Source organism: Chinchilla lanigera, unplaced genomic scaffold, assembly GCF_000276665.1.
Source record: "Chinchilla lanigera isolate Chin_1 unplaced genomic scaffold, ChiLan1.0 scaffold00021, whole genome shotgun sequence".
Taxonomy (NCBI): Eukaryota; Metazoa; Chordata; class Mammalia; order Rodentia; family Chinchillidae; genus Chinchilla; species Chinchilla lanigera.
Window position 1 is genome coordinate 28,054,081 of NW_004955422.1, and position 21,813 is coordinate 28,075,893.

At 45.7% G+C, this 21,813-nt stretch overlaps 2 protein-coding genes across 12 annotated transcripts in view; one reads left to right on the forward strand and one right to left on the reverse strand.

Annotated features, from left to right (window-relative positions):
* Positions 1 to 21,813, forward strand: part of LOC102003561 (BPI fold-containing family A member 2-like) — a 142,954-nt gene that overhangs the window by 60,998 nt on the left and 60,143 nt on the right. The window contains exons 1-2 of one of the 8 annotated variants that reach the window (XM_013514265.1): positions 16,720 to 16,759; positions 17,008 to 17,104. The exons of the other annotated variants lie outside the window; for them this stretch is intronic. The gene's annotated coding sequence lies outside the window, so the exon portion shown is untranslated. Of the gene's footprint in view, positions 1 to 16,719; positions 16,760 to 17,007; positions 17,105 to 21,813 lie in introns of those variants that run through there. 8 annotated transcript variants of the gene reach the window in all.
* Positions 8,997 to 15,859, reverse strand: Bpifa1 (BPI fold containing family A, member 1). 4 transcript variants are annotated; one of them, XM_013513811.1, is made up of 9 exons: positions 15,748 to 15,859; positions 14,270 to 14,465; positions 13,969 to 14,128; positions 12,486 to 12,593; positions 12,016 to 12,165; positions 10,978 to 11,062; positions 10,371 to 10,434; positions 9,967 to 10,042; positions 8,997 to 9,165 (listed from the first exon to the last, which is right to left on the reverse strand). In XM_013513811.1, exons 2-8 carry the CDS (start codon positions 14,451 to 14,453, stop codon positions 10,002 to 10,004), a joined length of 792 nt encoding a protein of 263 aa, XP_013369265.1. In that variant the 5' UTR covers positions 14,454 to 14,465; positions 15,748 to 15,859; the 3' UTR covers positions 8,997 to 9,165; positions 9,967 to 10,001.

The window sequence follows — 21,813 nt, forward strand, 5'->3', positions numbered from 1 at the left end:
GTTTCCTTAATAAAAATCTGAAAATTGTATACAGCAAATGTTTCCTAAGTGGAGTGATTTTACCCTCAGGGGAGAAAATGAAAGGGATAAGGAGAAAAAAGTAGAGAAGTAAAAGAGAAAGAGATTATAAGTAAGGCTGAAGGACAAAGGAAGATTATCCAATCTTGGGGAAACTGGTGAGGAAGACAGGAGGGAGAGAAAAAAGGAAAAAATAAAAACAAGAACAAAATAAAACAAAACTAGGCCAGGCGTGGTGGTGCATTCCTGTAATCCCAGCACTAGGGAGGCTGAGACAGGAGGATCTTTGTGAGTTTGAGACCAGCCTGGACTACAAATTGAGCTCAAGGCCAACCTGAACTGCAGAGCGAGACCCCGTCTAAAAAAGACAAGAAAAAAACCTAAAACCTAAAAAGAATATTCACCTTCATGAAAAAATAAAAACAAATAAGAAAAAAGAAAAAAAAGCAAAGAGAACAACATCAACAAAATAAATGATCTGAAGCCCGTAGTTATTTTCTAGGATCCACAGTTTTGTGATAGTGTTTAATTGGAGTGTCTCTCCACTATCATTTGTAGACAAAGGAGGCACACAGAGCCCAGCTCTGTGCTGGATGATCTCAGCAAGCCCTGAAGTAGAATTAGAGCCAGGAAGCTTACAGTAGGAATACAGTAGGGTACCACTTGTGGTGCTTTCAACTCCACAGAAGTTCAGGCTGATTCTGGCCTCTGGGTGTTGGGTTGGAACCTGTATTTTACATCCTCCATCATTCTGGGTGTCTCTTGCTAGCCTGGCATCGTCTCTCTGATCTTACAGATCTCCAATGGTCGTTCCTCATCAAGTCACTGGGAACACTGAGGGGAACTCAACCCAGAGCTGCTGCATGTCCCACATTCGGTTGATCCCTCCCTAAAATATCATCTAACTAAGAACTCTCTCCATGGAATGGTTTGGATGGAATCACTCCCCAGCTGTTGTAGTTCACAACATTCACTGCTCTGTTCCACTGGTGCATTTCTCCCTGGAGGCCTCTGGAGTCACCTGCCTTCACTGTGTCTCTGCATATGTGATCCTCCTCTCTTATGCCTTGAGCTTGGAGTCAGGGAGGAAGTGCATCTTTCCACCTCCTTTTTCTGTGTTGGGGTCTGTCTCTTCAATTTCCCTGTGGAGTCCAGTTTTCCCTCAGATCCTTGTTGGGTTCTGGTGATCCACCATCCACCTTCTTTTCTTCCCCAAGTTGTTGCATACCAAGATCTGCATTCTGCATCTCAGAGAGGCTTATTTGCTGCTTTTTATCACTTCACCATTTTCCTGAAGTCTCTCCTCAACATTGCCACGATGGAAAGATAAACCAGATATTGGCATACAGTAAAAACCAATTTAGAGCAATAACTATGCCACAATGGCAATAGCAAGCAAATCAGCAACAATAATAGAATCAGAGACAAATTGGATGTTGATATAGCATAAGAACCATAAAATCTACCAATGTAATAACTTTAACTATAGAAAGGTCTTTAACTATAGGCACAAAGGTAATCACATATTGTCACACACTAAGTATCTACTAAATGAGATAACTGTACCACCACTAACAATAGAAAGGAATCCAACAATAACAGCATGGAGTTAATTAAACATCTAATAAAGTTTACTAGAAATACTAATAAAGATGGAGAGGGTGGGGAACAGGTGAATGAAAGAAGTAAAATTAAGAAAATTAGGCCCTGGGATCTAGCTCAACGGCATAAGCGCCTGCCTGGCAAGCATGAGGCCATGAGTTTGATTCCCGGTACCAAAAAAAAAAAAAAAAAAAAAGTAAAAGGAAGATGAAAGGATCCTATTAAGGACCAAAAAGAAATTAATAGAATAAAAGAAGACTAACAGAAAAGAAGGAACTAGAAAAAGTAGAAAAAAGAAAAAGTAACATTTAAGAAAACAGGAGAAACAAGAAAAAAGCCCTCCCATGCAATGAAGAAACAAAATGAGTTCCAAAATTTTCTTCCATTTTTTAATGAGTGTTTTTTCCCCCAGAGTCTGCAGTATTGGAGTCCACCAGATATGGGAGAGGAATAGTGAGCCATTAGTAAGTTATATTTTGTTTCCACACTCACACTTCCCTTCTGAATACTGCCATGCTGTTCTTGCTGTCTGTGGTCAGTCAATGATATCTGAGGGCTTTTAGTCAGTCTGATTCTCCCAGTTTCCATGTCCCTTGTATCTCCAAGTCATGAGTTTTCTTTCTTTTCTTTTGTTTTTGAGGAGGAAAGGTTTATTTTGGTTTAATTTTTAGAAGTTTTAGTCCATAGCCAGCTGGCTCCAAGGCAGGGAGGATAGTTTATTTTGGTTCACAGTTTGTAGAAGTTTTAGTCTGTGATAAATTGGCTCCAAGGCAGGGTGGAATGGCAAAGGAGAATCAGTTCATGACATGGCAGATAGCAGAAAATGATCAAGAAAGGAGGAGGTGTCTATAGTGTTCTAGGTTCTGCCCGCAATGATCCACATCTTTGCACCAGACTTCACCTCCTAACATCACACCCACAGATAAACACATCTGTGGTCTCATCCAGTGATGAGTATCACACACCCATGAACCAGGCTCCTCCCAAAAGCCCCACCTATGTGTGCATGAGTCTTTAGGAGGACATCTAGATTCAAACCATAACACAGTGACACCCAACGTGTGTCCTGTCTACTATGTAATCTTGCTTTGGCTGCTATCACTGCAGAAAACCAAGCTTCACAGACATAGGAGGTTGGAAATGGAAGCAGGTTTCATGGTGCTTTTGTGGTATTCTCAGAGTTTTCCTCTTTGACCTTAGTCTAGAATGTATGAAGATTTGAAGTTGCCTCAAACATACAGTACTTTTAAGGTCACTGTTATTTTCTACTTCAAGCAGTTGCTCCTCTTCTATCATGGACAAAGTTAATTTATCTAGTTTATTCACAAAAGTGTTGTGGATCCATTCCTTCCCAGTTCAAGGGTCTTTGGTGGTGGGAAGGAATCCTCAGGCTGTTCTGAAGGCTGACACAAGTGACCATGGACCCAATGGAAGAAAGAAGACCCTGGATCAGGCTCTCTCAAAATCTCTGTTAATGTCTGAAACATTAAAAATCCCAATGTTCATTTGTCACCCTTGAAATTCATTTGGCTTTGAATGTGGCCACTTTATCTGCCAACTTGAACACAGTTGTCATTGTTCCTTGAAGTGACAAGTTGAGTTTGTTGAGCAGGTTGAATATGTCCCATACATAGACAAGTTCTGTGACCTATTCTGTCACTGAAATGTGCTGGGAGTGGTGGCTGTTTTGCTAAAAGAAATCTCTGGAGCAGCTCTTATAACTTAGGAATTTTGGCCAGTGACTTACCTTTAGAGAGTTACTTCACTCCTGTACACAGAAGAGGACATGTATATTATGTGTCCATCTCATCACAAAATCTGCAGATGCAGATGCAATTTAAGGGCATATATTTTAATATGGATGATTATTTGAATAACATACTGCAAAATGTGAAGTTCAGGTGATTATTTTTTGCCTACCAGCATTGCTATGGATGGTACTGTGCGTAGAGCAACAGATGTCAACTCCTTGACCTGAGCCATGAAGCCCAAAGTTCGTCCAGTGGCAGCAGCTGCTCCATTTGTGCATATACTGACCCAAAAGACCCACTCAGTACTTCTGGCACGTACTCATTCAAAGACTTAAATAGTTCTGCAGCTATCATTTTGGCTAGCCACAAAATGCACATAACATATCTTTGTGATGTTATGAAGTTCACAATACTCATGAGCTTTTCTTGGGGCTAACATTGCGGGCCCAGTCTGTTGTTTCTCCATGAAGCTGCCAGGCCTCTCTGTGCTTAGCTTGTATCCATGGACACCTGGCCCCTCCCCAGGAGCCCAGGTTCCTTTCCTGCCTCAATAATATACCACATAAAAACAAGCATTGTTGCCAATGGATGCATCATCCTGGATTGCATCCCGTGGTGACTCATTAATCCTCTGAGAATTGTGCCTGTGTATCCTCTGCCTCGTCATCATTTTGTCAAGCTAGCCGGAACAGGGACACATGCCAACTTGTGACCTGCAGCGTCTCCTAAATATTCATGACAAATGTCTTTAGCATCAGGCGGAATCAACTATCCACCAACAGAAGAGGGTTTCTTGGCTTTAGCAACACAGCCAGTAAGAACAATGCTCTCAGTGTAGGCATGTTTGATGAAGTTGTGACCTTCAAAAATTGCTTCTATTCTTCTGTTCATATTTCTGTTTCTTTTGAGAAACTCTGGAGGCTCATCCTCTAATGCAGATAGATGCTCAGTTTGTATGTGGTGAACAGCTTTGAAGGATTCGTGTTGTCACTGGACAGCTGTTTGCCGCATATTCTCCAAACCAGGCTTGCAGAATGTGAAAAACCAGTTTCAATGAACCCGTAAGTGCATTAGGCCTCTTGGTATTTTCTTTAGGTTGATGTCCCAGAGTCTTCTGCTGCCTCAGCATTGGATCTTTCCCCCTTTCCAAAGCAGCTCTCTAGTGATATTTACTCTTTTTTGGCATGGGGTAGACATGGTCTTCCCACACTGTCACTTTTCCCTGCTCTGGTGTCTGGCATCCTCCTTGTGGCTCTCCTAACACTCAGAGGTGACAGGGCCAGCTGTGGCAGAGCCACCAGTGGAGTCAAGTCATGGATTTTTGTGCTGTCTTTGTAGCCTGTGGGTTTGTGAGATGCTGCCTTGCTCCCCTGGCCCCTCTATCCATATGCTCCAGACTTGGTGATTACCCAAGCTGAGGTGCATCCCTGATCACATTGGCAGAGAGGGAAAGCAAACAGACCACTGAACTCTGTGCTAGCCATAGGCAGAGGGCAGGAGAGTCAGGCAGTCCACTTGACTTAATTCCAGCACCTTCAGGCCCAGCCCACTCCACTGTCACACTGTATCCTCCTGGCTCTTCAACTTGGATGCTAGGACCCCTGTGATCTTCCTATTCTGAGCTCACACTCCTCAGGAGGGCCTATGTCTAGCTTGTGCCCTCGCCACAGCTCTCTTATGGATGTCTTCTACCCAGTCACTGTGGCAGAAACAGTGATGTGTGATTAAATTTTTCAGATATGGTAGATCATGCACTGGATTTCTTTTCTAGCCTGCCATGTGGAGGGAGTCACTTTCAGAGTAAAATCTCCTACTGTTGCGAAGTTTACTATACCCAGGAGCTTTTGTTGGGGCTAAAGGGATGGCCCAGTCTGTTGATTCTCCCTGGAGCTGCCAACTCTCTCTGGGCTTTGTGTCTGTGGACACCTGTCCCTTTCCTTGGGAGCCATTGTTCCTTTTCTGAATGTTTTGTTCTTTTTTCTGCATTGTGTTTTATTTCCCCAGCGACTGAGTTTCCAGTTTTCCTGTCAGCTCCCTCCTAATTCCTATGGGTCTACTTCTTCTTTTTCTTTTTCTTATCACCCAGCTTTTGTTTTTCTGGTATCTCAGTGGTAGGTGCTGGAGTGGCTGCATGTATTTTTGGGTTTAGGTAGTGTTTTATGAGTTTTAGTGCATGTCTCTTTACATTTATCCTGGTTGGAGATTTTTGAATGTGTTACATAATGTTTTACCAAAACTGGAAAAATTTAGGTCATTATTTCTTTCCAATATTTTCTCCCCTCTCCTATGGCTACCATGATGTGTATGTTAGTGTTCTTGATGGTAAGCTTTTGAAGGTGTGAGTTTTCTTTATTCTTTTTTTCTTTATTCTTTTTTTCTTTGTCCTGTCCTGAGTGCATAATATCAATTCATTGACCTTAACCTTGCTAATTCTTTCTTCAGCTTGCTGAAATCTGGGGTTTAGCCCCTTTGGTGAATTTTTAATTTAATTTAATTTAATTTATTATTTTTTGTCTTTTTGAGACAAGGTCTCACTATGCAGTTCAGGCTGGCCTTGAATCTACTTTGTAGCCCAGGTTGGTCTTGAACTCACAACGATCCTCCTGTCTCAGCCTCCTGAGTGCTGGGATCACAGACAAATTTTTCATTTTAGTTACTGTAATTTTTAAATCCACATTTTCTATTTCATTCTTTTGCAATAACTTCTGTCACGTTATTGATGTTTTCTTTTGGAGATGTTGTTCTAACAATTTCTGTAGTTTGTAGAAATGGTTTCTTAGACATATGTCCTTTAAATATATTTAAAATAGTACATTTAAGTATTTGTCTAGTAAGTCCAATATCTGATATTCTTCAGGGACAATCTATTGTCTTGTTTCTTTGAATGTTTAATACCTTTTTGTTGAATATTGGATATTTTAAAAATGATGACATGCAAATTTTAGAAATAGAATTCTTCTGCCTGTCCAGAGTTTGACAATGATAATCAGTACTGTTACTGGTTGTTGTAGTTATTTATTTAGCAACTTTTCTGAACCATTCCTGTAAAGTCTGTATTCTTTGCCATGTGCAGCTTCTGTAGTGCATACTTGGGTAGCGTATTTGGTCAGCTATGATTGTACTGGGGAAGCAGCCTTGTGTATGCCATCTCTTGACCCTCTGCTTGACTACAGAAAAATGAGCCCTGGGCCTGGGAAATTTCTTTAGTGGGAGATAAAGAGCCCACACAGCTTGTGCCTTGTGTGGAAATTCTTTCCTTGTTGCAAACTCAATATCTATGCTTTTATTGTGCTTATGCATATGCTTCGGTGGTCCTTAATTTTCAGTTTTTCAGGCTCCATAGCAAATGGGGTGGGACCTCTTTGACACAAGAGAAGTACCTATTAGCCAGTTGCCTTGCATCAGTTCTGGGCTTCTGGGATTCACCAGCTATGAGGAAATAATGCAAATTATTCATGCCTAGACTCTTCTCTGTGTAAGTAAAGCATTGCTCTATTATGTGTATGACTGTGCTGTGCTTTCTTGGAGACCCATGCAAAAATTCAATGAGCAGATGTGTTTCGATTCTGCCCGTAGGAGCAGTAATCAGTACATGATGCTATGCTTTCCCTGGGCGTGATAATGAGTGCATAGTGTAGCCTTTAGCAGTTTGGAGCAGTGAGCAAGGCTGCCAAGGAAAAACACAAGACCACTGTTCTAGGGTGGGACCAGCTCCCCACGGCAAGATAGACTGACTGAAGTGCTGACCACTGTCTGGGTGCACAGGGATAAGTGAGACGTGGTTTAACTCCTATCATGTGTTAAGATTATGGATGATGCATCTCTTTTGAATGGCAACTCCTTGTTTGCACTGGATTCTAGTGGAGACCCAGTGTCTTATGGCTGCAGTGCTGTATGTAATACTATACCTGAACTTCCCCCACTTGGATGCTTTCCCTAGGTAGATTAATGAGTATTACACTGCCCACTCCAGTGCTAGGTGTCCCAACTCTTATGCAATTCAGGTGAAGGCTTTGCATTTTTTATTGGTCTGATATGCCTGATAAGCACATGGTGCTGATTTTCTCTGATATAAGTTAGGTATGTTATATGTCCAGTGCTCTTGATTAGTTTGAAAAGTCTACAGGTGGTAAATTTTTATTAGTAAGATTAATTTACTTTGCAGTTTATGCCTTATGATTGTGTGGTAAAGCTGGGAGTAGTTTTGCTTTTATAAGTTTTGTGTGTCTAAACTCTGGTGGTTATTTAGTTGTACAGACAAGTTAACCAGTCCTTCTGCCTCATTACTTGCACTAAAAATGGTGTGAACTGCTGTTTTATAAAATGGAGTCACTCAGGGCAAAGCCCAGCCTGAAGCCTCCTAGTCTGTCCAGCATGGAGTAGTCCACGGCAGGCACCGCCTGCTCTATAGTGGGATTTTGGTTTTCAGAACTCCCTGGGGCTGGAAGGTGGGAGGCTGGGACAGCGTGAGCTAAAATACCACGAGGCTCTCTGTTCTTGCATCCAGTTTTTCCTAATTCTGCACAGTCTCAACTTCCTCCTTTTTCTCCTTACTTCCTTAAAATCAAGCTTCTTCCTCCAAAATAATATTGAATCAGAAATCCTGGCCTAGCTGCAGCTATTTTGTTCAATAAAGTTGCCGTCATTCTGTTCTGTGTCACTGAACTCACCTAAATCATGTGATTTGTTGTCAAATTGAAACTTCTGTGACTGTGCTACAAACAACTTTGCCACATAAGATGATGCTTGCCACAAGGTCCCATGGTACCATAACCTTCAGCAAAAGCTTGTCTCATTCTTATCGCTTGTGTTTGCCACCTGTAACAAAGACAAGCTCTCCATAAACAACACCTCCGATTTTGGAGATAACTCCTCTGGGTTCCACTAGCATCAATAAACTTTTGTTTTTTCTCTTGAGCTCCTGGCAGCTGCTGATTGACTTTTTCCTGCAGTAATGTGATTCTCACCCAAGGTACTGATATTCATTTAATTTACAAGTCCAATGACCCCTTTTAGGATGACTTTCTGAAGTCCTTTGGGACTTTGGGCCAGAGTAGCCTTCCTTCTACCTTTCCTTTGTGTCATTTCTATTCTTCTTTTCCTTAGAAATAGAAAAAAGGCCAGTATGACCAGATCCAAGGAAGCAGATGATGGGTAATAGATGACCGGTGTGTCCTTAAGCTTCTTGGATGGCTCCCCTCAAGGCCTCCCAGGCACTACTACGACAGTCTGTAGCCTCAGCTGAGGCACACTCTTCCTGTTGGAATCAATTCATCCTCCCACATTGGGTCTCCTTTGGGATTTCCAGCCTGAGAAACAGACAGAGACCTGACCTGCTCCCCATGCACACCCTTCCTGGCACACCTCTGGAATGTGTCTTGGTGGCAGGTTTGTTTGTCATCATCTGTGCCTGAATTATGCCCTCTACCCATTCTGCTGTGTATCCTCCTGAGGAGGGCCAGATTGTTGTTTGAAATCTACACACACTGTAACATCTGTGACCTGTCCAGACCATTTAGATCTGTGAGGGAAGTTTTGAAGCTCTGGTTGGTGGCTCCAGCCACTGAGACCAGGGCTCTTCCCAGCCCATGCACCCACTCATGATGGTGAAGAATGAGACCTTAGTGCAAAGAAGAGCAAGTTTATTTGGTATGGACCATGGGATGCTCTCATGGCCTGAGAAAGGAGGGCAAGCAGGTTACTTGTGAAGAAAGCAGCTTTGTCACTTGCCAGCACATGAGCTGTCCTTCTGGAAGCTGGGCAGGAAGGAGGCACTGAACAGCAACAAATGGTTCTGTGGGACGGAGAGTATAGGAGAGAGACCTGAGGTCATTGACCTGACTGGTGCAGGCTCAACATCAAACCTGCCCTGCAGAGGGAGGAGAGGAGACTGAGGCTGGGGGCTCCTTGTGCCTGTGTTTGAGTGAGTTGTGACTCTACCTGTGTGGACTTGCATGCAGTGTTTGCATGTGTGCGCACACATATATGAGTGTGCTGGTATGAGAATATCTGTAGCATGTATATGTTTGTCTGGCATGAGTGTGCGTGTGAGTGTATGTGTCCATGATCATATATGTTTCTCTTGGTGGTTGTGTTGCAGTGGCTCCTGTGTCTTTCTACTTGTGCCAGCTTTCTGTGAACATCCATATGTGCTATTGTGTGTGTCTATGTTTGTGCCTGTCTCCTTTGAATGTTGCTATAATTTGGATCTTAAATGCTCTCCAAGTGCTGTGTGTTGAAGGCTTACCCAGGTGGTGCTTATGGGGTTGGTGGCACCGCTAAGACATGGAGCCTATTAGGAGTTCTTCAGGTCACTGGAATTGTGGCCTTGAAGGGGATAGCAGGGCCTCAGCCTCTGCTTCTTTGTCTCTTTGCTCTGTGGCTGATGAGGGAGTGGTTTTGCTCTCCATGTGCTCCTACCATGATGTACTACCTCATCAAAAATGTAGGGCCAATCTGTCATGGACTGAACCTCCCAAACTTTGAGCAAAAATAAACCTTTCCTCTCTACCTGGTAATTGCTCTGAAACCCTTGTTGCCTTCTACTGAAGTAACAGTCACCCCCACATCCTGTGGTACAGGGAACAGCACTTACTAGCACAGAAGAGGCAGGTTCCCTTCCTGGGAAGCCTAGACCTTGATGACAAATTGTACCCCATGGATCAGTAATTCTGTAAAATAAAATCACCAGATTGAGGTCAATGATCTGGAGAGGAAGGGGTCCAGGAAGCGCCCACACTCTTGTAGGCACAGGAACAGAGAATGGGAGCACGGAAAACCCAAGAGTGCTGAGGCAGGGGAGGGGCTAGGCCACCTTCTACCACATGGCCCTGCTGTGTCCACCTCAAAATTACATAGATAATTCTGGGGATCAACAAAACTCCAAACAGGGCAAGTTGGGGCCAGAGGGATGTAGTGGTCCCATAGTGCAGAGACACAAAGTCCTTGGGGGAATCACTGCTTCTGCAGAGGGGAGAAGAGGCGTGAAAGCATACTCACCAGCAATGTCATGTACCAGGGTGACATCCAAGTGGCTGAGCACCTCGTTGACCAGAGGGCACACCTACCCAGGGACAGAGTGAGGAGTTAGGCCAAAGGGACCCATAGGGAAGGGCAGCACCCCTAGGGTAAGTTTTCTGGGGGAATTTTCTCTCAATTTTCTGTGCCTGAATGTTGACTGGATTAATGTCTACACATACACATGAAGCAGAAGAGAAACGGATGGCAGGAGGTGTTGACAAGTGCCCCAAGTGACACAACAAGCCTGGGGTGCCCTCTCTGATGACGTCTGTGAATGGGAGGGATGAGTTTCTGGTTACAGGAGGCACCTGAGCATGGCCTAGAGGTTGCATGTCTGTGACCACTGATGGCTGGGCAGGGAATTCTCAGGGCAGGGTCCTACTCATATCCACTGTGATGTGGGCAGGAACAGGACCTGGCCCCAAGCTGGAGACTCAAGGGATTTGAAGGGAGAGGAAGATGAAGCTTGGACAGGTGGAACAGATGGACATATGGGTGAAGGAAGACTAGCTCTTCCCAAGTCTGTTTTTCAGCCTGAGACACTCTAGGCCCGTGGAGCATAGAATTCCCACTCCTGCCCTCTTACCTTGCCCTGTACCAGCTCAGGGAGCACTTTATTGAGGATATCTGTGATGCCATCTAGAAGGCCTTGAACGGGCAGAGGAGCAACTCTGGAAGAGAAAAGCCATGGGCTGGAGATGTCCTCAGAGGGCCACTGTTCACCCTCAGTCTTGGCAGCAGTAACCAGTACCCAGCCTGTCCACTCACCCCCACGAGTGTGTCCTATCTGCAGGGAGGTAAGCTCCTCAGAGCAGCACACACAGTTCCAGGACAAGCAAGTCTTTGCAGAATCCACCAATGTGTAAACAGGATTTAGCATATAGTTGTTAGGAGGACTTTGAGATGATACACATGCAACATAGTATGTGTGTTCAGTGAATGTTAGCCAAGATCTGAATGACTTGCATAGTGTATATAACTCAGTCTCCCCAGGTAACAGGTAACTGAAATAAGCAACCTAGAATAGGTGAGGGTTAAGCTCAGAAACTTTCCTTTCTTTCTTTCTTTCTTTCTTTCTTTCTTTCTTTCTTTCTTTCTTTCCTTCTTTCTCTCTCTTTCTTCCTTTTTCTCTCACCTTCCTTCCTTTTGTTTTTCTTTTTTAATTTTGTTGTGATATGGTCTTATGGTTTCCCAGGCTGTCCTTGAGCTGGGATCAAGAAATCCTTTTGTCTCAGCCTCATGAGTAATGGTGCTATAGGTGTGCCTTACCATGCCCAGGTTAAAATCATATTTCTTATCTAATCCAACATAAAACAGTCACCTAGGCTTAACAAGGGATTAGTGACTATTTGCCCATATGCTTACTTATCCATCTGTCCATACATCTACCTGTACATCCATCCTTCCTTCTTCCCATTTAACTATCTATCTCTCTATCCCTCCCTCTATCTCTCTCCATCCATCCATCCATCCATCATCCATTCTTCCATCCCTACATCTATCCCTCCACCCTCCCTTCTGTCTTCTTACTCATCCATTCTTCCAATGCTCCATCTTTTCAACCACTCATTCACCATCCTGCCCTGCTGCTTCTGGGCTGAAGAAGGGAGCCCTCTGGTCTCACCCTTTAAGCAGGGAGATGTGCAAGCTGCCAGGGGAGTGGATGCAGTCACCAAGGACCAGGTGGACCCTCCCCTGGTTGTCTCTCACAGCTAAGACTTCTGCAGTGACATTCAGCCTCAGGTTCAGCTCCAGTAGACTTGTGATCATGGGCCTGCAGAGGAGACAGCCCAGCTGCCATGAGGTCCCACCACATTCCAAAGTGGAGGGATTTTTCATTGTCAGGAATACCAGCCTCACGTTATTCATATTACCCACAGTTGTACTCTTTTTCACCTCCCAGCAAGGGATATCTGCTGGGATCATATAGGTCCAGTGAGTTTCCCACATGATCCAAGGTGTTCAGCATAACAGCAAATAAACTATAGTTTCAGGCTCAGATCGGTTACACTCCAACACCTTCTGTATGGCTACCCATAGCCATCAAGGTCTTTCTTCATGATACACCCTTCCATCCTCCTTGGACCTACTCACAATTTCAATTCAAGGTTCAGGCCCAGAGGGATGGTGACATAAAGGCGATGGCCATCAGGGCTCTGCACAAGGCCAAGTTCCAGCAGCTGGGGATTAGTGATCCTTAAGCTATTCAGAGAGCAACATTAGAGGGAGAAACATTAGGTCCTTGAGCTCCAAATCCAAAAACCATCTTTAACCCAAACTTATCCATGTCAGAGAGAGCTTCCCACCTGAGAAGAAGCAGACAAGAGAGGGGTCTTGCAGCCCAGATAGGCTCTGAGCCCCACACTCATCTTTCCCGACCTCTGCCTGGATCAGCTCCTGACATGCACGCTCTTTCTTCATCTCAAGTCTACTCAGTGTTTGGGACGGGGACTACATATGGGTTCTGTTTACATCCTGTGCACCAGCTCTGAGCTTCGCAGAGAAAGTGGCTGGCTATGGGTCGATAGGAAGGTGGATAGATGGATATGTGTGTGGTTGAGAGGAAGAGGAAGTGGTGAGATGAAAGGAGGAATGAATGGATGGATGGATTGGTCAGTGGATGAAAGGATGATAAGTGGACAACTGGAATAAACCTTGCACAGACATTTGTGTGTGTGAACCACTCATCCTGTCATGGCCTTCAATATCAGGTCAATCCTCAGTGTTTCTCATGGGGATGGAAGAGCAGGCATCAGGAGAAAGAAGGCAGAGTGAGAGAACCTTCTATGAGTCAGCCATGGTGCCAGGTGGTTTACATCTTCCTCCATTTTCCCACCAGTCTTTCTCTGTGGCTACTACAGTCTCCATTTTCCAGTTGGAGAACCAAGGCCAAAGCATCTGAGCACCTTTTTATAGGTCATGCAGCAAGCATGGTACATTTATAAATCAAACTCAAGTCTGTGTCTTCAGGTCAGGGAGCAAGCATCGGGTGAGTGGAGATCATGGAAATGGCTTGGATCCAGCCCTAGCAGGACTCCAGGTCTTGCCAGCACACTGGCATCCAGCTTTCCTTTATTGCTTCTTGCTTAGCAGGCTTTCACATATCTCATGGAAGACACCATATGAGATTTTTCTGGCACCGCATTCCTTATAGGCACAGTGATGATATAGTGAGGAGTTAGCTCACCCTCTTCTGCTTACATCAAAGGCCACTTGTGTTCTACATGATCCATAGGTGGAGAGAACAAAATGACTGCAGTGTAGTCACCGGCTTTAGGTTTAGGTAAGTTAGAGTCCTCACTCTGCCTTACTCTGAATGTCTCGGGGGCTCAGTGTCCGTCCGAGAAACTGGAGATAATTAAACTGATATTTAAGGGTTGTCATCAGGCTTATAGATGTTTCTGTAACCCCAAGACATACTTGAGGCTGGAGTCTATTACTGCTAAGGGGTCCAGTGTTCCCTGCTATGCTATTGGCTCCAGGCTCAGCTACCCACCTCTTCTTCAGAACTGCTGCTCGGGGCTGGCACATCTTTGACTGTTGGTGGGGACTAAGGCCCTATTTGAGGGCAACTTACTCGATGATGTTATTCAGGAGAGGGATCCCTGAAGTCAGTGTTCCAAGGAGGCCCCCAATTAGACCACCAGAAGTGCCTCCTCCAGGCTTCAGAATGTTCAAGAGTGGAAGGTTTTCCAGGATGCCCAGCAGACCCCCTGAGAGCAGGCCATTGGTGAGGGCTGCAAAGGATAGAAGGTCTCTGTAGGTCAGATCCTCAGGCCCTCTCCCACCCATCTTTGCCCCTCCTCTTACTGGATGGGTAGACACACACATGTACACATGCGCACATAGGTGAAAGATGCTGTCACAGACTCACTCACCGCCATTCAGGCTTCCCGCAGGATCTTTGGGCTTCAAAGGCACAGCTGGAGTCACAGACAAGGGCAGACCTTGGTCCAACGGTAAGGGTACAACTTGGCCCAGTGGCAATGGCAGGCCACCGAGCTGGGCTGTGGACTGGGCCAGCAGCCCACAGAGGACAATGAGGCCTCCAATTTGAAACATCTCTCTTGGTATCTGTGGACAGAATGACAAATCCAAGGTGGCACAGAGGAATCTATTCATGGCCTGCTCCCCGTCCTGGGAGGGGTTTCTTACTTTTTTCTTCTCTAGAACACTGGGGATCTGGTGATAATAACTGATACCATCAGGAATTTCTCTCTGTCATGCACCAGGGCAGTCCCTTTTCTTGGTACGCAATTTCATCTTCACCACACCCTAAAACACGGGCACTTATCACTGCATCATACAGCTGAGGAATCAGGAACCTAGTGACTGCTGATCATTTCCCTAAGTCTCAAGCACACAGTGGCCAGAGGATTCAAAGATCCGTCTGACCTACAGAGCTGTAGTAGGCAAATGGCCAACAGATTCACTTTCCATCTGGGTTTGCCGGTGCTGGCTTGAGTTCTTGCTCTTTCAACAGAGCAGATGTAAAGGCTCACACATGCCAGTGGCTGAAGACATGAGCTGCTTTGCAACATCCCTGCTCAGTCTCTGTGTTTAGGTAATGAACTGTAGATGCCCCCACAAGCCACACAATGTCAGAGATGTGCAGACGTAGCCATCTCATGTGGACATGGGCTATGGAAATCCTGGGGTCATCCAGACCTCAGTGTACATAAAGAATCAAGAGAACAGAAGGGGAAGTGACTTTCACGAGGTCACATAGCAACCTGATGGCAGTGCCGTGCTTGGAATGTGGTTTCAGAACCCTTCTCTACTCTTTTTAATATTCCTCTCTTCTCCCTCAAGCTACCCTGGATGGATGAATGGGATGTCCTTGAGGTCTGAGTCCTTGTCAGTTGGCGGCTTCGCAGATACCTCTAAATACTTTGCATATCTGTTTGGTAGCCGGCAAAACTGTCCAAAGGCCATATCAGTACCCATGCTTTGGAGATGACTAACTAATTTGGGCAAAATTCCATCAACTGTCACTGAATGTCTGGGCAAACTTTACAAATCCAATGACAGCTAAAGACCCTAGATTTAGAAAAATTGATCAAAATGTGCAAAATTGGATGAGTACTCTTAGGGGGTTTGTGATTAACCAGCAACTTTACCTTAAAATTCTTGCCTTAGAGCTTTTGAGTGCTCATTTCTATACCAGCATTTCTGGTCTCTTAGGAAATCAGAGTGCACGGCCATCTCGATGTCCCTGTCCAGGGCAAGGCCTAGTTCCTTGCAAGGACCTAGATAAGTAGCCCCAAGTGCCATCTGCCCATGCCTGCCCACAGCAAGGAGCCTGGCATCCCTGTGCCCTAGCCAGAAGAGCCACAGAGGGAGAGGTGGGTCTCACCTGGGTTTCGCAGGATCTCAGCCGCTGTCTCGGTCTCCTTGTCTCTCTCTGCTCGTTTCTGCCAGTGAGGAAGCCTCTTTTATAGCACGGGAATCAGGAAATGTGAAATTATTTGATGAATTTCTAGATAATTTGGGAATCGTGCCATCCAGTGGTGTCTTTCAGGGCTGTGCAAAGTAAATAATTGCCAATCACCTTGGCAGGTGAGACCGCTAAGCTATTTGGTCCACAAGTTAAACAGAAAAATTTGAGGTTAGGCTGTTACTCAAGACTTCATGGTTTCATGGTGGGGCTGAGGTGGAGCCCCACACTCCCAGAGGACCAGGAAGATCATGTTTGGGGCACTGAGAGGGGCAGCTATTTGGACCCCAAGAAGGGACTTCAGTCTCATCCCTCGACCCCTTTCCTTCCCCAGACTGGCTCATTTTCTCCAACTGGAGAAATCCTGCTTCCACTGTGTCAATCCTGCATCCCTATCTGGCTTTCCTATTGGGGCTTCTCTCAGTCTCAGAGTGGGGTTTTCCTGTTTCCTGAACCCCTAGTGCATGACAGTCATGTGACAAGAATCCTGGGCCAGGAGGGCTACTGTTCCTCTTCCACGGAGGAGGAACTGAGGCCTCATGGAGACAAGTGACCCAGGGAGGATGTGGGTGAGTTAGAACTGAACTCATTGGAAAATAACGATGATAAAAACAATGCCAAGAGCCAACACCCACTCAGCTCGTGTCACGTGCCAGGTCCTCGCAGCACTGTGTGAGGTGGAAATCACTTTTCATACGGAGCAAAAGGAGCTAGAGTACGAGGTGATGTGTATGGGGCCGCAGAGCTGGTGTGGGCAAGACAGCCGCATCGGGTCCTTTCTCTTAATCGTGGTGCTCAGCTGAGGCCAACACGCCCTCCGGACACCCTTGCCCATTCTGATTTCCCACATCTGTGAAGTTCATCATCACACACTCTCCACTTTTATGTTCTGGAAAAGTCTCTCTGGCTTCCCAGGCCTGAGGGATCCCAGGTACCCTCCCTCCCTTTGCCCATTCTTGTACCCTTTCCCCATGGGAATGATAAGACATTTGTCTTTCCCACTTGTGCTGCTGGGGTCTGCTTTACAGATGGAGAAACTGAGGCATGGAGCAGTCAAGTCCTGAATCTGAGAGAGCAGCTCTTGCCTTGCAGAACCTTCCACCTTAGAAATAAAAATGGAGAGAGAAGGCAGAAACTGCTCTTATTAAGCACTTACTGTGTGTCTGATGCTTTCCATAGGTGACTTTTATCAGGAGTGGTTGATATTCTCCTTCATAAATCATATAAGGAGACCACAGATCAGAGAGGATGACTACTTCCTAAGGACACACAGCAAGTGAGTGTTGGAGCCCACTCAACTACCACCCCATGTCTGCCTAACTCCTTGGGATCAGTGAACTCTTCTGCCTTCCCTCATGCCACACCCTCCCTAGGCCTGCTCTATAGCCTGTAGCTATCCAGGGCCTGGGGCAGTAGCTCTGAACCACTTCTAGAAACTTCTGGATTCTTCTCACAGCTTATGTGTACCAGTCATCCTCCAAGTGCTTCCTCACCCAATTTTTTTTAATCTTCATACAACTCTTGTGGGCCTGGTCAGGCTACTACCACCCTTGTGCGGAAACAGAAGCAGATAAGGCAAAGAACTGAGCCGTGTAAGAAAAAGTTTTTCTCCTCTGCTTTGAAGCCAAGAGGCTTAGTGTTATGGCACAAAGCAGAATGTGTCAGGCACTTGTTCAAATCCTGTGACCTCAGGTAGGTCTCTCCAGTCCCAGAACTTTAGCTACCTCTTCTGTCAGGGTTATGGGGTGCTACTCTGAATCTCTCTTCATAAACCTGGGGCTCACACATTTTCCTAATGTACCTGCCATCCAGTTACCATTCCAAATGCTATTTCACTCAGCAGTGGGAATTTCCTCATCTCTTGAGGTTTCATTTTTGTCTAGGGCTTTTTTTATGCCAAGGTTCCCAAAGGAACCTGCCTTGTCCTTGTTTTTGACTGGAAATACAGTGTGGCATCTGGCCCCAGACTGCTGAGACACTGTCCCTCCCTGCAGCCTGAAAGGCTCCTTCGGGTGTAGCATTTATTCTCCCCACTCAGGCCCTGAATTGTCCTGTGTTCCTCAGATCCTTAGCCTTTGGCCAGACTGTGGGTGGCTGTGCAAGCTAGGCTGCCTGGATCCACCTGGACTCTCTGGTTCACTTCCTGTTCCCTGGGCCAACTGTCCCGGCTCTGGGAGGGGAGGCGGGCACAGACAGCCACCCTCTGTTCTCCATCCTGCAGTCTTCGTGGGGTTTTCAGAACCCCTTAGCCTATGTTGGGATGGCTTGGGGGTGGGAAGGGTGCTGGGCTTTCCAGAAGCACAGTTGTGCTCTCTTCCCTGTCTTGTGGACCCCTTGCTCCGTCAGTCCAATCGGGGGAGGTCTCATCTTGGGGCCCAGCCCTGGATTCTCGGCCTGAGAAGACTGCACTTCTTAATGCCTCCAATGCCTGAATTTCAAAGTTCCAAAACCCAGGGTCTAAGCATATGTGCATATTCATAGAGAGAGAAAAGATGATTTTTCACTGGGTGTACAGTTCTGTGAACTCTAACAGGGGTGTATTTTTATGTAACCACCACGATAGTGAGGGGACAAAGCAGTTCCATCAACCCCAAACAACCCTACTCATGCTGCCCCAGCAACCTCTGTCAGTTCTCCCTGTAGAGTTGTGTTAAAGCCCCGGCCTTTGAAACGTTAATGCTGTTTTTCTGCTGAGGGAATTGCCCCTCCTTGATGGCCTGGGGTCTGCGTGCTGCATACCTGAGCAGGGACAGAACCTAGAGCAGTAGGAAAGAGGGGAAATGACACACTGCTGACATTTCCAGGACCGTTTTCCTTCACAGGTGACATCCATACAGTCCAGATGTGTTTCTCGGAAACTGTCATGGCATCTTTTTTGCCTCTTTGCCAGGTTGTGATTGTGTCTGGGAGCCTTTATGGATGGGGCTTTGTGAATCAAGGGCTCCCTTTAAAATGTTTTTTAAAAATTAACCAGGGGCAGAAAGACAACTATTACCTGTTCTCATTAATTTCAGATGCTAAAAAGTCCATCTCCCAGAAGAACAGTGGAATAGTGGTCCCTAGAGACAAAGATTCCCCCTCCTTCCCTCCCTCCCTTCTTTTCCTTCCTCCCTCCCTCCCTGCATCCCTCCCTCCTTCCCTGTCTCCCTCCTTGCCTGTCTCCCTCTGTCCCTCCTTCCCTTTTTCCCTTCCTTCCTTCCATTGCATCTCTTTGTCAAAGGACTCCAACACATACAAAGTTTATTCTTCAGAACGTGGGAATGGAATACTGTGTCTGCTCTCTGGGAGCAAGGTCAGGTTATGTGGTCAGTTTGAGATTTTCCGATGGGCTCAGACACTCCAGAGGGTTCACAGAGGGCTGGGCACCCTGACTTTGATGAGAAAATCATGTTCTTCCACAGTTTGCTTCGGGCAAGCTTCCTTGCCTTGGAGATTGGTCTTCCCATCTGCATTTAGAGCAGATCCTAGTAACAATGTTTGTTGAGACCCTAGAATTTTATACCATCTGTAACAGTCCTGTGGGGAAACAGAGGCTCAAGGACAGCAGTGACCTCCTCAGGGCTCCCTCAGGTGGGGACAGGTGAAATTAGACTGTCCTTTGGGGCTGCCCAGCTTCAGTGCTCTTCAAGGGCAAGTTTGCTTTTCAGTTTTAAGTTCAGAAAGCACCTGCCTATGTTCTCCGGAGCCTACTCTGGGCTGTGATGTCAAACAGTTCTGAGCTCCAACCTGGCCCATTACTGTCTGTATGACTGGGAAAGACTTTTCTCAAATTTTTGAAAACATTTTTATGACAAGAACATGTAACAGGAGCACTGTCCTCTTGGTGGACTTTTACACACACAGTATAATTCTGTACTCTTTGAGCTCAGTTTCCTCATCTATAATGGGGCTGTGGAAGGGTTAAAATTAGAGGAGACAGATGCATGGCTTCATACCTGACACAGAGTTGGCATCATTGCTGGAAGGGCATGGAAAAAGCATAGGGCATAGGTTGCAGGGCCTGGACAAAGGTTCTGAACATTTGGGGCTCAATTTCTGCTTAAAACACCTCACTGTGGACCCCAGTGTCGACCATCATAAAAGCCCATTGTTCAACAAACTTTTCTGGGAGAAAATATGTTGAATCTACTGCTCTGTGAACCTTAAAATAAGAAAATTTGAGAAGCCCAAGGAGGTGTTCTGAGAAGTCCTGAGCCATCCAGGAGGGGTCAAAGGGGAGGCAGACAAAAGCTGTCTTTGCAAGGACAGGCAATCTCCCAGCCCAGCCCTCCTCCATGTTTGCTTTTTGGCTCAGGAACAGGAAGAACCCCTTGCGCTCCAGCCTGTGAAGGGATCTGGGAACACAGGGAGTTTTGGGTTGCAAATCCCCGCCGAAGCGTTTCGGATTAGGGAGTGTGAACTGAAAGATGGAGACAAGAAGCTCTCTGGCCCTATTCTCATCTCTGAGCTGTTGACACATCCTTGTTTGAACTTGTCAGTTCTGCTGAGCACCTGTTTCGTCATTTCCCCCTTAGTGCCTGGTAGGGGTGGGAAGGACGGAGAAGAGGGGATTCACTGAGGTCAGTGAGCACTCCGTGGGGGCTGAGTCCTGTCATCGTGGCCATTTCCTCGCTGGGTGAGCTTGGGCAAGGGAAATTCTCTGAGCTTCATTGTTCTCATGTTTAAGATGGAATAAAAGATTTGTGTCTCAGAGGGTTGCTGTGAGGCATTCAGTGTAAACTCTGAGCCCCAAACTTGGGCACATGCCAGGGGCTTAATATGTGTCTGCTATTATCACTAACATGTGTGCCATTTTCCCTTGATTTCTCCACACTTGGATGGAGGAGCATGGGAACCAGTATTCCATAACTGATTGGCCAATAGCCAAATAATTAACAATTAATTAAAGGACATTTATGAACATTTCCCATTGACCTCACATATATTACATACTACACATGGTTTTCAAGGTACTCCTTACAAGCATCCTGCTTGTGAAATATTCTTTTATTTTTCAAATTGTTGAAATATACTGTATTATATCTAAAAAAAAGTGCACATACCTAAATAGTTCAATGAGTTCTTGAACATGTCTTCTCATAGTCAAGCCCAGCTTGCTGGAAGCCCCTTCTGGTAGCTAACCCTTGCCCTAACTACCTTGACCTCTAGTTGCATGGATTAGTTTGTTTTGTTTTGTTTTAAATTTTGTACTGGAGATTGAACTCATGGCCTCACCACTGCTAATCAAGTGCTCAACCATTGAGCTACATTCTCAGTCCCCTACTTCTTAATTTAGAGACAATGTCTTGCTAGGTTCCCTATGCTAGCCTCAAACTTGAGATCCTCCTCCCTCAGCCTCTGGAATAACTGGGATTAAAGATGTGAGCCACTATATCTCTTTTGAGCTTCATATCAGTGGGAGATGCAGCGGGTAACATAATGTTTATGAGCTTCACCCATGTGGTTGTGTGAAAGTGGAGGTCATCTTCATTAGTGTGGAGAATACTGGGAGTGATTGTCCCAAAGGATATTAGGGTCTGTTACTCTGAGCCTCCGTGTCTCTTTGCATGTGTGCATGTACATCTGCTAAGCACAACAGCTTGCGTGGAGCTGCAGTGGCCCTAAGAAGCCATGAGTTCAGCTTTAGTCCATGCTGTCAGTTTCAGGGGGTGGAGGTCTGATTTCTCTCACTAGCAGCATGCTAGGGCTCCCGTGGCTCCATACCCTGTAAGATTTTTATTCCCATTGTACAGATGATGAAGACCATGACCTCAAGTGCTTTGTACCAAACATAACTGGTGAGTCCTAAAACTGGGATTTATCCGTTTGTTTAACTCCAAGCTCTTACTGAGCTCACACTGCGTGCTGGCTGTGTGTTGGGGCATAGGAGCTATCAGTCACCCAACTGTGTGGGTCTTCATGAAACTCCTAGTTGGGCTGAATCTAATTTGAACTCAGGTCTGTTTGGCACCCATGCTTTTGGATTTTCACTCTTGTCACCCTGTC